A 14,861-nucleotide genomic window follows, 5' to 3' on the forward strand; every position below is an offset into this window, starting at 1 on the left:
TTACCTTTACAATAGTTTTTTATAAATTGTGATAGCATGAAACTTAAAGGAGTTATGGTCCAAAAACTTATCATATTTTTTTCTACTTGGTAACTGAAAATTTCGGAGTGTGAATATTTGGAACAATCTGAAAGTACGCAGTATAATAGAGACCCAAAATCATTGTAATGTGTATATATATATATATATATATATATATACATAATATGGCTCCGACATTGAGTCATGAATAATAATATTACATTTTAATAATAATAGTACAATTTTATATAATTTGTAAATATTTTATTCAATAAATGGCAATTTTTTACTCTAAATTAAATTATTTTTAAATATGTAATCATATATATTTACTGTTTTAATTTAGGGGCAGTTTTAAGGGTAGAAAAGCTTAATAATATGATAATCATTTTCGAGAGTGTGGAATAATATTTAAATCCTTTTCATTTTATCAAAAAAAATTTTTTAACAATTTTTTATCAAGGGGTAGTTTTCAAGGGTTGAAAGGGGGTTAAAAATTTAATAACTATTATAGAGAATATAAAATATTACTTACTCTATACTTACATCTTTTTATGTCATACCAAAGTATTTTTTTGTGATTTTTTCAATTTAGGAGTTGCTTGCAAGGGTTGTAAGATTTTCAAGGGCTTGAAAATGATTTTAATATGGGGTAATTGTGTTAGAAAACACTTTACAATTTCACCACTTACTATTAGACATGTTTTCTAGCGATAAAATGGCTCAATGTCAATTTTTCCATTAAGGGGTTGTTCACACCCCTTAAAAATAATAGGCGGAGTTCAGATCATTTTTACTTTTAAAGTTAAGGGTAAAATGAGCCTAATTCCAAAATTTTATGCAAATCGGTTCACAGTAAAAAAATTCGGAGGTAAGACCGTATTTTTCGCTTCAATGACTGCACTACTAACAAAATAGGAATTGCTTGATGCATAGTAATGAAAATTATGCCGATTCACCGTTTAATTTTTGTGAAATGTAACCTCACCCCCAAAAAGCACATAATCGAAAAAAAATAGGTCTCTTTGCACTTGCTGCTGAGACCTTTGACAAAAAGCTAATCTGCGTTGATAATCATCGACTGTCAATTCTTGATGTAACTGTATGCGGTAAGGATGCAGTTTATGTTTACGAAAGATTTTTGCCGCCGAAGTTTGACTAATGTCATATTGACGTGAAATTTCACGAGTACTGATGTGGTGATCTTCAGTAGTAACTATCAGTACATCATATTTCTTTTCTTCACTTAGAACAGTTTTGGTTCTCTCATGTTTTTGATATTCAACTGACCCAGTGCGAACAAAGCGATCCATTAGTTTTTCAAAAGCTCTTTTACAAAAATTGAATATATTTCCGAAATTTGAAGAAAACTAAAAATATCTCGAAAAGTAGTGAGTTTAGGTATAGAAAATGCTATATAAAAATAAAAGGGTGTTATAAATACAATGTTTCTAAAAAATATAATACAGGGTGATCCTTAAAAAAAATTGAGAAAATCGTAATTTTGTTTTGTAGTTCACCCTGTATACAAATTTTTGTCAATGATTTGTTGTTATGTTGTCTTTGTTGTAACATAACTTGTTAAATACTCTGTATAGTAAATTGATACTCTGTATACAAAACCAAATACTATAAGAACAAGAAGAATTATGAGAAGAATACAAATTTGAAACAATATATAGGGTGTCCCATTTAAAAAATTGTATGTTTGCTAGACCACGTAGTTATTAATCACCCTGTAGAATTCCACATATTTTCCAATGAAATTATTGACCGATGTCACACTAAAAACTCGTCCTTCACCCTGTATATATATATATATATATATATATATATATATATATATATATATATATGTGTGTGTGTGTGTGCAACACTTACCTCCCACTGTGGGGGACACTGGCATAAATAACTGCCAAACAAATCCTGACAAGTACCTCCATTTTTGCAAGGATTGCTAGTGCATTCATCTCTCGCTAAGACAACCAGCAAGCTAGTGATTCTTCTCTGTATCAAATCCACCCTCCTACTGAGTTTCCTGAAAGACATTCTGGATACCACTTGCGTGGCATTTGTGAAATTGCCTTCCACGACAGGCTCAAACGATTTGGTTTCCAGTGCTTCCAGTCGGTCACTGTAAGACGTCAGAGTGTGTTGGTACGATTCTGTTAATTTTATGGCACTTTGGGCCTGAAACAGTAAGAAATAATTGTATTTGTATATTTACATTTAAAGTTTTCCGCAACAGAGATGTCAGAAACATGTAATAAATAAAATATCGGTTTCAGAACATTGCCCTGTGGGATTCCCATTTTGAAAATATGTGGTTATAAATATTCGCTTGCTTGACTGAAAATCCGTTTCACTCTAAAGGTTCTTTCTTTCAAATATAATTGTATTATCTAGACAACAAATAAAATAAGTCCAAAATAACAAATATTTATGATCAATAATTAATTACAACAACTATACTGAAGAAATCAAATAAAAATTAGATAAAATGAAAAATGTTTTGCAACATACAGCGTTGCTGTGTGGAGTGGAGGCATGGACTCTAAAGAAACAGATAGAGAAAATAAAAAGAAATACACAAATAAAAGAAACACTATTAAAATTGGAAAGTTGTAGTGTTTAGGTAATGTTATGAAAGGCGAACGCTACGCACTGCTATAGGTGATCATGCGGGGAAAATACAAGGATGGAGAAGCCAAGATAGAAGACGCATTTCCTGGCCAAGCAGTCTAAAAATGTGGTTTAACTATAGTTCTGCAGAATTGTCCAGAAAAGCGGCATCGAAGATTCGAATCGCTATGATAATTGTCTACCTTCTGAAAGAAGATCACAGGTAAAGAAAAGTGTAGGTAGGTAAATTTCTTAGATAAAAGGTAGGTATCTTTTAATTTTCAGCAATTACTAATTAGTTAAAGTGTGTAAAACGTAAAAGGTTTAAAAAGTATTTTACCTTTTTCTTTAAGATTTGTTATGCGGTGCACTTGATCTATTATTACCATTAGTAATCATTGGTGTCGCCAAAATATAATATAAGAAAAGTAGGAAAAAAAATATAAAGAAACGATAAAAAACTTGTGCTCTTTTTTCAATAGTATTCTTGGTATTATCAATTTTAGCAATTTTCTTACCTGCGTTAGTGTTTTCAAGACATTTATTTGGTTTATGGAGACTATAGACTCTCCTCTTACAAGAAATTCAATGTTCTTTCCTGTAGGAGCAATAATCTGAAGATGTCCATCGGTCACTTTGATACGTGGTCTACAAAAATGTACATAATTTGAAAGTATTTTTTTAATACAGAAATTAAAATTAATTCTCTATTTTTATCCCCAAATACTTTTTCGATATAATATGTTAAAAGTGTTACAAACTTTATAAACCGAAGAATTCAGTCGAAATATTTCAGCAATTTTTTCTAATTGCTGCTTTTACTTTTGATTGCCGTTAGTTATTAACTTTTGGTCTTTTACTTGCTTTAGGCGTAATGCCCAATATTTTTTTAAACTCATAAGCAAGAATCATAAATGGGCAAAGAGGACTGATGGATGGAGGTGAGCAATTAGAAAAACAGATTACTAATTTAAGAACTTATTTTCATATGCAATACCGCTTAAACTGAGTTAAACAGAAGGTTTCTTTACCACCATTCAGGATCAGATTATACCAACCAAAAATTGCCTAAAGTATATCGTCAAACACCCCCAGGTCCAAAACAACAAATGCCGATATGGATTTCAAGCCCAAGAAACTGTAATATTTTACCGGGGGCTACCAGGTATTTGCTACAACTGAATATAACGAACGGCATGACTCGGTAAGAAAGATCTTTCATTAAGAGACAGCTAAAAAACTGGGACTTTTCAAACCAGCCATCTCCCATATTGTCAATACGTTCCTGAGAGTATGCTTGGGGACAACTATAAGCTATATCGGAACCACATCGTGCTTGCAGACCAATTAGTGGCACATAATAGACCGGATATCATACTAGTTATTAAATTAACAAAACAAATAACAGTAATTGATGTGGCGATAGGTAACAACAATAATCTGCATGTTAAATCGAAAAGATCGCCAAGTACAGAGATCTGGATATACAAATAAAGAAACAATGTAGACTCGAAAGGACCCAGACCGTACCTAGTATTCTCTCTACTACGGGTGTCATTTTGAAAAATCTCCCAGAAAACATAAAACAACTGGGTCTGAGTGAATAGCTTTATAAGACCAAGCAGAAATCAGTACTGCTCTCAACGTCTACATGCGTACGCAAATTCTTGGGAGATGTTCCAGTAAACCATGTCACCTAGAGCCCTCAACACGGAATAAGTCCACCCAGAGCCCAATCCTTTTGATATCGCACGTATCTGGAATGAGTGATCTTAGAGAGAGAGAGAAAAAACCGTAGGCTTCAATATAGATACATATGAGACTAAAACAAGACTAAAAGGAAGATATAGGATAAGGAGAAATATTTTTAGTGGCAGAAATATTGAAAGAAGCAGAAAAGGAATAAAAAAAACCTTGAACTAGAAGACCTGTTTAAAAAACATAAAAATAAATTTTTCCTGAATATAATTATCACATTTTAAACGCGAAATATTTTATCGTTAAAAAAACATTCAGGTACCAATAACCTGGACGACTTCATGGAAGATTTTGACATTACGTGTCCATAGAGCATTAAGAGATCGTTCGCTCAAGGAATGATAATTCCGATTCGGATATTTGCACATTTCGGTTACTGAAATATTCTCAGTGCCAACCAATTACACATATCTTTATAAATATGCTTTCTAAATATATGATTCTATTTTGATGATACAATCAGAATAAAATTCAGATCACAAAAAAAGTGAAAACCAACAACAAAAGAAACCATGGAAAACCACAATAAGATAGCTTTGTGGAAAGAAATTGAAAGAAAAAATTAAACCAGTACCAATAAAAGAAAAAGACGGAATTCATCTCAGTTGGGAAAAACTAAAGAACAACATTAAAGATGAACCGTGTGAAGTTCTTGGTACGAGAACAGTTCATAGTAACAGCAATAGAACAATAAAGAAAACCCTATGGTTCTGTTCAGAATTTAAAAAAATATAAATAAAAGAAACAGGCTCACCTTAAATACCAACTACCAGAATCGTACGCTGAATGTCAAAAAATAAGAAAAGAAGCGTTGACTTTGATGAGACAAGCGAAAAACCAATGCTGGGAAACCTTTTCCAAAAGGATGGAAAACGACTTCTATTGTCTACAGAAACAGATGTGGAGGTAGATTGGATCACAAAGAAAAGAAATTAATATACTACTTGACATCAATCGAATACCTACGGAAGAATGGATCGATTATCTTACTGAACTGTACAAGATAAAAGACATGGAGGACTTGCTGAACACACCAGAAATAATAGTGAATAACTACATCGAAATCGAACCATACTCATGTTTAAAAATAGATATAAGCAGCTTCCCTCGAATTATAGGGGAATAAACTTAAAACTTACGACAAAGGATAAAAGAAACAAAATTAATGACAAGGTACTTGAACGACCTTTAAAATGGAGTATCACTCAACCCCCTTTCTATTTAAGATTTTGGGGATGGTGTCCGATCCCGCTAGAAGGTTGATGTAATTTGATTGAAAACTGGTCTACAAAATGTCCCCCTTACAAATAAATTTGAGGTGTTTTTGCATATTTTTAGATTTTCTATAGGGACCAAATCATAGAGGGTGGTACTTTTTCAAGTTGACACACTTTAGATTCAAGGCAGCGTTTCGTTAAAGATCCACATACATCCTCAGACAGAACTGCACAAATACATGATTTAGATCACTCTTCAGTCTTGTATTTTACATAAGAATTCATTTAAACCCTACAAAATCCAGTTGTTGCAAGAATTACATGAAAAGAACTACGTCCGTAGATTACAGTTTAGTGAGGTAATGATGAATAAAATTGTGTCCGACGAGAACTTCGTGAATAAGATATGTTTTTCTGACGAAGCAATACTTACACTGTGTGGGAATCAGCATAGCTATCATAACTTTACTTAAAGCTATTTGAAATTGTCCAGTTGTAGACGTATTGAGCTACTTCCTTAGGTTTTGAAGCCAAGATATTCTTCTTCTCCCTGGTCCTCTTTTTCCAAATACTTTGCCTTGAAGAATGAGTTGCAATAAGCCATATTTGTGTTCATTTCTCATAACATGGCCAATATATTCTAATTTGCGCTCTTTGATTGTGTTAGTGATCTCGCATTCCTTGCTAATAATATCAGAAAAATGGTAAATCTGGCAACGTTACGAATATCAAATTTCAATTCTTGATATTGCAGAATATATGTAACCCCGTTTTTGTACAATTCGGACCATCCGTTGAGAAATAAAATGAAAACATAAGAAAGACCTGTGGGGTAGATGATATTAATGGTTGGCTGCTAAATAGGAAAAGGAGTTGAATGAACATATTAGCAAGATGGATGAAAGAAGAATGGTGAGAATCGCTCGAGATAAATGGCCAACGGGTCGAAGAAGTATAGGCCGAACTCGAAAAAGGTGAAGTGAACAACACATCAAGAAGAAGACCTTAAACAATTATTTTTGTACTCTAAAATTTATTTTTCTAATCAATCTAATGTTGGGCCAACTGATATGGGAAGGGTCTCGTAGATCCCTATGATATCGCAAAATTAAATCCTGAATAGCAATCTAGGACAAAATTGAGACTTCAATTAGGGGGCGTGAAATCTTCCATAAATAATTCGGCAATTGTACTGTACCGTTCTTTTTAATTAATTTAATATTATATTCTGAGTGTCTTCTTTTAATTTGTCACATTTTTAAATATTTGATGATAATTTTATAGTTTTTGTTAATAAATATGTTACAAGTTTTTATTTTTGAAATATTTTACACAAAAATGTAACCATTATATTACCGATAATTACAAAAAACCGTTCAAATATTTTTTTTATCCAATGTGTTAAATTCATACAAAGATTCTTACCTGTAGTGATAATTCTGCAGTGCATTCGCATAATTAATATAAACTATAAGTAGTATATACACCTTACAAACACCCATTTTTACTTCACACAGACCACATGTTAATCCTACATTAAAAAACTATTCACTAAATGGAATCGCAGTTATCTCAAAATTTATAAACTATTGCCTGTGTCAATGGGCGTATTTGGTTTTAATTACAAATCGGCAATTATATTGTTCGAACATGTAATTTGATAGATTATTCACGTGATTTATGAAGCATAGATCTTACCGTGTTCCAGGAAATATAGTCGCTGTAACGAAATACAGTGCGTTCCAATAAAAACAAACCACCCTGAATAGATGAACTAATACTGTGACTATAAAAAATGCAAAAAAGCCAAAAACTCCAAATAGAAATACTAGATGATTGACCCTTTAACTGAAAAAGATTGGGATTGTAGTTTCATCGCCCAATACACCAGTCTAGAAAAAGAAATGGGTGAGAAAAAATAACTTTTTCTTACCTGTAGTATTTTTTTTTATTAAATTAGGAGCAATTTTTAGATTAACAATCTATTGTGTTATGAAGAGATGGTTTTCCATGTCTTCCGGTCGAAACTATTACCAGACCACATCTTTTTGGGGTGATGAATATTTTTCTAACGGGTCAACAGACTCATAACGAAGCAGAATGGGACTCCTTATATTCTATGAGCCAGGGGGGTTAAGTACTCATATTTTAAATAAACATAACTTTAAATAAATTGCAAAATCGTCAATTTAGAGGATTCTTGCAAAAATACTTTAAAAAAATAAACTACTAAAAAAAAGAAATGAAAAAACCGTTCCTGACGAATCCACACTTGGAAAGAAAAAGGTCCATTTAGTATACGAAACTGTTTTAGAAGAAATTAGAGCTTCACTGCGTGATATATAATAATAATAATATTAAATTGAAGAAATATTGCAAAAAAGGCATATAACTGCATATTTTAAAGTTAAACAAGGAGTATATACAGTATATTCAACCAACTTACACCTCTGAATGATTAGCGGAATTCGCAGAAAATTTTTCGTTGTAGCAAAAGGCGCGGTAAACTGCACTGGTGTTCTCCATAATGTTTAACACTTTGCTAAATTTTAGGTATAAAATTAATATATATGTCATTAACCCGGTGTTCATAGTTTAACATATTTTGTTACATTTTTTTTAATAAATAGTATTCTTGCATAATGTTATTTCACGTAAATGTCTTTCACCTACTTGTTTAATAATTTTTTTGCTAAGGATAATTTATATTCAAAGTAGATATACAAATTTGCAATTTTATGTCCCCTCGGTATGTTTACGTTTTTTTATGTTTTTTGGTACGTAGATTTGATTTTTCGAGGGTATGAGACTGAAAACCCATCAGATAATTTGTTATTAACAATTGCATTGTTTAAATGATTTTATCTCCTAAACTATTAGTGATATTTAATTTTATCAAAACGAAAATTGTTCCTTTTGAAAAAATGAACAAAATGGCATTAAGTAAACTTTGATTCGATTGCTACAACTTGAGTTATAACAAATTTCGTGAAAAACAATTGCAAAACAGGCATTCGATTAGGCTTTTTCAAGTACAACTCAGCTTTTTTAAGTGCTTTCAAATAAGAGTTGTATTATTTTATCTGTACCGACCAACAGTGTAGCAACAGACCAAATTTTATATACAGGGAGTGCCCAGTAAAATGCATCTTCAATATTTCAAATGGGACACCCTGTATTTTTTTATAGTTTTGATTAGCCCTGCATTTCCTGATTACAAATATATAACATAGTGTAGCATTAGTTTTGTTCTATAATGGCGTATAGTACTACTATACTATACTAAGATAAGAAAAAAATATATTTAGAAAGTCAACAAAATTATTGACGTACAATACTACATTTAAGATACAATACTACATTTAAGAAACAATACTACATTTAAGATTACAATTGTTATCAGTGCACAAGTAATATGTTCGTCTCAAAGTTTCTAATGCGTCAGATATTGTGTTATTATGACCCTTTAAATTTTCAATTTCCGCGCGAACTTTTGCTGTGATAGTTTTATTATTAATTTGTATTTGAAAAAAAATACAGTATTTTTTTTTAATTCATCTTTATGTAACGTGAGAGAGTATGAAATAACTAAGGATATGGCAACTCTGACATCATGTAAGCTTACTACATTAAATGTCAAATATAAGTTTGGTTATGTTGGGTACATTAAACTAATCATTGTCCCTTATTACTTATTAAAAAACCAAAAACCAATGCTATAAATGGGAAAACGTTTGTAGCTTATTATAAAAAGAAATCAAATTAACAGAATCGGACCACGACTTAAGGGAATTATTATATATGTGGTATTAGCACAGAATAATAAAACAATTATTTATTCTGTGGTATTAGTGACAGGGCAGACAGGGTGTTCTTTCCAAATACTCTTCCCCTTTCTGACCAAAGTATTTAACACAAACTTGTTAATTGGGTTAATGTTTTATATAAGGTATAAAATTTCAGAATCCATAAAATATTGTACATTTACAAAGCTTTTAAAATGTAAATTTTAAAAGCTTTATCTCTATATTTGAAGCATATAAAATATACATTATAAGGCATGGCAACACTGCCAACGCAATATTACGTCCTGTGAAACTTATATTATGACTGCTAATTTGAGGCTATCTTCACAGGGACCAAATCAGATGTGAAAAACGTATGTATATAAACAAACTCTTTTCGTTAAAAACAAAAACAATTGTTTAAATCCGAAATGGACTACAGTGGAGATTTAAATGATTCCAGAAACCAACAAATAATACCTTGTAACGAAAATGTAGATTTACTGAAGGAATATATTAAATCGGAATTAGCTGATTGTAATTTTGAAAGCAATAGTTCAGAGGAACCTCTATTATCTGAGTCTTGTCCAGACTATGTTAAAATGGAAAATAACACCGTACAAGAAAGTAGTAAACCTGCCTTTATCACTGCTGTTCAATACGTTAAGGTTGAAATTAAGAAAGAATTAGAGGAATATGATGTGAAACTTTGTGAAAAAACTTATGTTTGTAAAATTTGTTGTAAGCAATTTTCCCGTGCACGTAATTTGAAAAGCCATATGAAAGTACATAGTGGTGAAAAACCTTATAAATGTGAAATTTGTTCCAAGCAATTTACTCATGCAGGTAACTTAAGGAGCCATATAAAAATGCACACTGGTGAAAAACCTTTTGAGTGTGAAATTTGTTTTAAGCACTTTTTAAACGCAAGTGATTTGAGAAGACATTTAAGAACACACACGGGTGAAAAATCTTTTCAGTGTAATATTTGCTTGAAGCAGTTTACTCGTGCAGAAAATTTAAAAGGCCATTTAACTATACATACTGGTGAAAAACCTTTCCCATGTGAATTTTGTGTTAGACAGTTTGCCCAATCAAATGATTTAAAAAGACATATGATCACACACACAGGTGAGAAATCTTTCAAATGTGAAATTTGTCTTAAGGGTTTTTTTCAAGCTAGTGATTTGAAAAGACATTTTAGAACTCACACGGGAGAAAAAACTCACGAATGTGTAGTTTGTTTTAAGCAGTTTTCTCGTTCAGAGACTTTAAAAAGTCATTTCAGAACACACACTGGTGAAAAACCTTTTGAATGCGAATTTTGTTACAAGAAATTTTATCAAGTAAGTGATTTGAAAAAACATCGAAGAACACACACTGGTGAAAAACCTTTTAAATGTGAAAGTTGTTCGAAGCAGTTTTCTCTAAAGTGTAATTTAAAGAAGCATGTCAGATTGCATGATGGAGAATGAAATTTTGTATAAAAAATGATACGAAGAAAGTTTGCTACATATAATTAAGCAATATTTGTTGAAGAAAAAATACCAAATAATGGTCATAACAAGTAGGAGTACATATTGACAATCAGCATATTACATTATAAATTTAACTCTGAACTTACTTTTGGTATTGAAATAATACTGAATTTGTTGTCTTCATTGTTAAACTGGCATTTGTCTTTGACTAACTTAAAACCACTGATTATGTAGATGAGTGTTGCAAATAAATCAGAAATATGCCTTTCTGTAATATAAATTAATGTTGGTATACAGTGATGTTTAAACTCCTGAGCAAAACAATGCCTGAATTGTAAAATAGATAACTATAATAATTCCAAATTAAGTCATTGTGAAAATAAAATTTTAAAGCAAAGTGTCCTGTTTTGTTACATTGAAAACAAACTAACTAACTATCTCTTAGCCAAACACAGTCACTGATGTTGCCATATCACCAATGTATCCCACATATGAATGGTCCAAATCATTTTTTAGATCAAGCCTGTCAATCCAGTAAACAATGTACTATTTTAAAATATCTGCGATGAAATTTTACAGTTCTTGAATTCCAAACTGTTCGGAGGTAACTTAAACTATAGATTTAAATAAGTAAATCAATTTTCACATAGTATTTAATAATATATGTATGCAGATGATGTTGACCTAGTTGCCCGCACAACACTCAAGCTAGAAGAAATGTATATCACCTTGTCAAATGCCTCAAAAAATATGGGCCTGCAAGTAAATGAAGATAAAACTAAGATAATGGCATCAACACCCAACAATAGGGCCAGAAACATCGGCCAACAATTCACGGTTGATAATTCTACCTTTGAAGTGGTGGACAAATTCACATACTTAGGCTCCCTGATCACCAAGGAGAACGTCATGATGGAAGAAATCAAGCGAAGAATAATCCTAGCAAACAAATGTTATTTTGGACTGAGTAGACATATGAGAAGCAGAAACTTAAGCCAAAAAACAAAAATAACCATATACAAAACCCTTATACAACCAGTGTTGACATATGGGTCGGAGACATGGACCTTTTCCAAAGCACATGAAAATGTCCTACTTATATTTGAAGGAAGGATCCTGAGAAGAATATTCAGTGGCATCTGTGAAAATGGTGTTTGGAGAAGGAGGTACAACTACGAGATATATCACAGATATAAACATATATTTGGTGGTAAAGACGTAGTATCTCTTATAAAAATAGGAAGTCTAAGATGGGCAGGACATCTGGCAAGATCACAGCAGAACAACCCTCCTAGAAGAATCCTTATGTCACAACCTGTGGGAAGTAGAAGTAGGGGTAGATGGAGGGATGGTGTAGATGAGGATGGTAGACAAATAGGCGCAGCAAACTGGCAACAGTTGGCAATGGATAGAACTGACTGGTGTAATAGACTTGGGAAGGTTGAGGCTCTTTTATAGGGCTGTAGCACCAATGATAATGATGATTTAATAATGTATTATGTACATATTGTTTGTAATGTTGCTGTATGAATGAAGAGATTATAGAGAATTGTAGGATTTTTAGGAAAAATCGCTGTGTTGAAACTGGTAACAATAAATTAATGTGAGGTTCCTTAACTTCAGTCCTGAAAATAATTACAGCTAGACTGGTCCCTCTGAACGTTAATCTGGAAGAGGTATTTATTTCTGCTGAAGCATTTACGTCATCAAGACCTGAAACTCTAGAAAATCTGCTGCTCAAATTCAAGCAAAGTTTCACTTACTACCAAATCCCAATTTGAGCACCTTATTTAAACTGTTTTTTATTTAAATAACCAATACTTTTGTTTCTTACATACTTACTTATTTGTGGCTTTCTACAGTGTATTCTGTTTGTTGTTTACCACATCCCAATCGCCATTTCTTCTTTCATGAGGTCTCTTTTCCATTGCTGCTTTTATTTTTCCATTCAACTGTAATCTAGGACATCCTCATTTCCTCCTATTTGGTTTAAATTGCCAAGTTCTTAGCGGTCCATTCTTCATATATGTCCATACCAGAGTAATTTTCATTTTTCTATTTCGTCATTTAGTGTTTCTATCATATTCGGTAATTTCTGACTTTGTCCATTAGTGTTAATCTGCAGCTTCTTCTCCAAAACATCATTTCCGTTCATTTATTTGTTACCCATATCTCTGAGCCATTAATTTCTAGAACTCAACTTCCAAATTCTTCCAGCTTTTTTAACCTGTAGAGCAGGCCTTCTTAAACCATGGAGTCACACAAACATTGGAATGCACGTGCAGCGAGACAGTAGTTTCATTCGCCATATCCAGGACGCGTTCAGGATCAGTTCAGAATCCTCTTAGTAATCGAGTTGTACGCAAGCGCGGTTCTGTTCAGGATTGATTTAGTACACCGCGAACGAATTTTGAACAACCTTCAGTGCCTGATTTGTTTATGTATCCTATAACAAAGTTTATTCTGTTAAAAAGCAAGCAAATAACAGATAATTCACAACTTACCCACGTAATCAAATGATGTAAAAAATATTTTAATAATAAATTTTATAAACTTTTACTCTTAAACAATAACACAAACAAAGAACGCAAAATAAACAGTTATAGGCGCCAACGCTAATGAATCATCTGTGTAAAGCACAGAATAATCAAAATGTTTGGAATTTCTATTGGGCATGTACCTAAGAACTCTAAATTCTCTTCAGATCGCAAGGATCGGTTGAACTGATTCTGAACTACGTACTAACTAACCGCGAACAACAAGACAAAAATATTTACTACCCTCATATGAAGTATAACATAGGGAGGTCTTCACAGGAAATAACTCCCTAGGTGCTCTTCAGAGGACCTCGGTGAGTCAATCCGAAGTTGTCTCTGCATTTATATCTTAATTTGGTAGGTTGGTTAAATAAAACTCAGTTTCATCATCATCATTGGTTCCACAACCCATGGTGGGTCTTGGCCTGCTGAAGAATAAGTCTCCATTCTCTCCCATTCTTCGCCTTGGCTTTCCAGTTTCGTACTCCCAACATTCTCAAGTCTTCCTCCACCTGATCCTTAAATCGTGCTCTAGGTCTGCCTCTTCTTCTCACTCCATCTATTCTTTGGTTATAAATATATTTTGGCGGCTCCATCTCATTCATTCTCTCTATGTGACCTAACCACTGCAGCCGGTTTATTTTGATGGACCTAATAATATCAGGTTTGTCATACAGGCGGTAAAGTACGAAATTATAGCGTCTACGCCATAATCCGCCCTCCTGTACTCCATAGATATGCCGGAGGATTTTACTTTCAAAGCATCTTAAACGTTCTTCATCGCTGTTTGTCATCGTCCATGTTTCCGAAGCGTAGGTGAGGATGGGCTCGATAAGAGTTATGTATATCACTAGTTTCGTTCTTTTTGTAACTAGGTTTGTTGTTAAAAACTTTTTAATCCATAATAGGCTCTATTTGCCAGGTATATCCATCTGTTAATTTCTGCACTTACTGCATTATTCTGATTAATTTGTGAGCCTAGGTATATAAACTCTCTTACTCCTTCGAAAGTATATGTTCAGATCGTTAGATCTTCGGGTTGTGTTGCTTGTATATAATTTGATACTTTCATATACTTACTTCGTCTTACTAGTGTTAACCTCTATCCCATTCTTTTTGTTGCTGCTTCAAGCGCCTTGAATGATTCGACCACGTCTGCCTTTCTTCTTGCAATAATGTCGATGTCATCGGCGTACGCTAGTAATTGTACGTTGCGATTAATAATAGTTCCTCTGGTTGTTATTCAAGATTCTCTTATCGCTTTCAATATATCCAAAATCTCTTGCACACTTACAAGACCTAGATATTAACAAGACCAGATCTTGCTCTGTATTATGAGATGTAGAAGGTGGCCACCTTCCTGGATGTATTATTACATAACCGAAATATTGTAACTTTCAAATTTTTATTGTTTTCTTTATTTGCATGCTCTTTTTCATTCCC

At 32.6% G+C, this 14,861-nt stretch overlaps 2 protein-coding genes across 2 annotated transcripts in view; one reads left to right on the forward strand and one right to left on the reverse strand.

The window, feature by feature from the left end:
* The window catches only part of LOC140452397 (cubilin-like), a 76,283-nt gene extending 69,085 nt beyond the window's left edge, over positions 1 to 7,198 (reverse strand). Inside the window, exons 1-3 of the mRNA XM_072546621.1 lie at positions 7,044 to 7,198; positions 3,162 to 3,291; positions 1,903 to 2,211 (exon numbers count right to left, since the gene is read on the reverse strand). Coding sequence (XP_072402722.1) covers positions 1,903 to 2,211; positions 3,162 to 3,291; positions 7,044 to 7,120 — 516 coding nt within the window. The 5' untranslated portion in view covers positions 7,121 to 7,198. The remainder of the gene's footprint in view (positions 1 to 1,902; positions 2,212 to 3,161; positions 3,292 to 7,043) is intronic.
* A 2,524-nt stretch (positions 7,199 to 9,722) lies between these two features.
* On the forward strand, positions 9,723 to 11,278 carry LOC140452241 (uncharacterized). Its single transcript, XM_072546378.1, has one exon. It carries the CDS (start codon positions 9,835 to 9,837, stop codon positions 10,876 to 10,878), a length of 1,044 nt encoding a protein of 347 aa, XP_072402479.1. The 5' UTR covers positions 9,723 to 9,834; the 3' UTR covers positions 10,879 to 11,278.
* The last annotated feature ends 3,583 nt before the right edge of the window (positions 11,279 to 14,861 follow it).

This window comes from Diabrotica undecimpunctata, chromosome 10 (genome assembly GCF_040954645.1).
Source record: "Diabrotica undecimpunctata isolate CICGRU chromosome 10, icDiaUnde3, whole genome shotgun sequence".
Taxonomy (NCBI): Eukaryota; Metazoa; Arthropoda; class Insecta; order Coleoptera; family Chrysomelidae; genus Diabrotica; species Diabrotica undecimpunctata.

Bases quoted from the DNA above. Each gene is read 5' to 3' on its own strand.
- LOC140452241 (XM_072546378.1), top strand. From the start codon at position 9,835: ATGGACTACAGTGGAGATTTAAATGATTCCAGAAACCAACAAATAATA.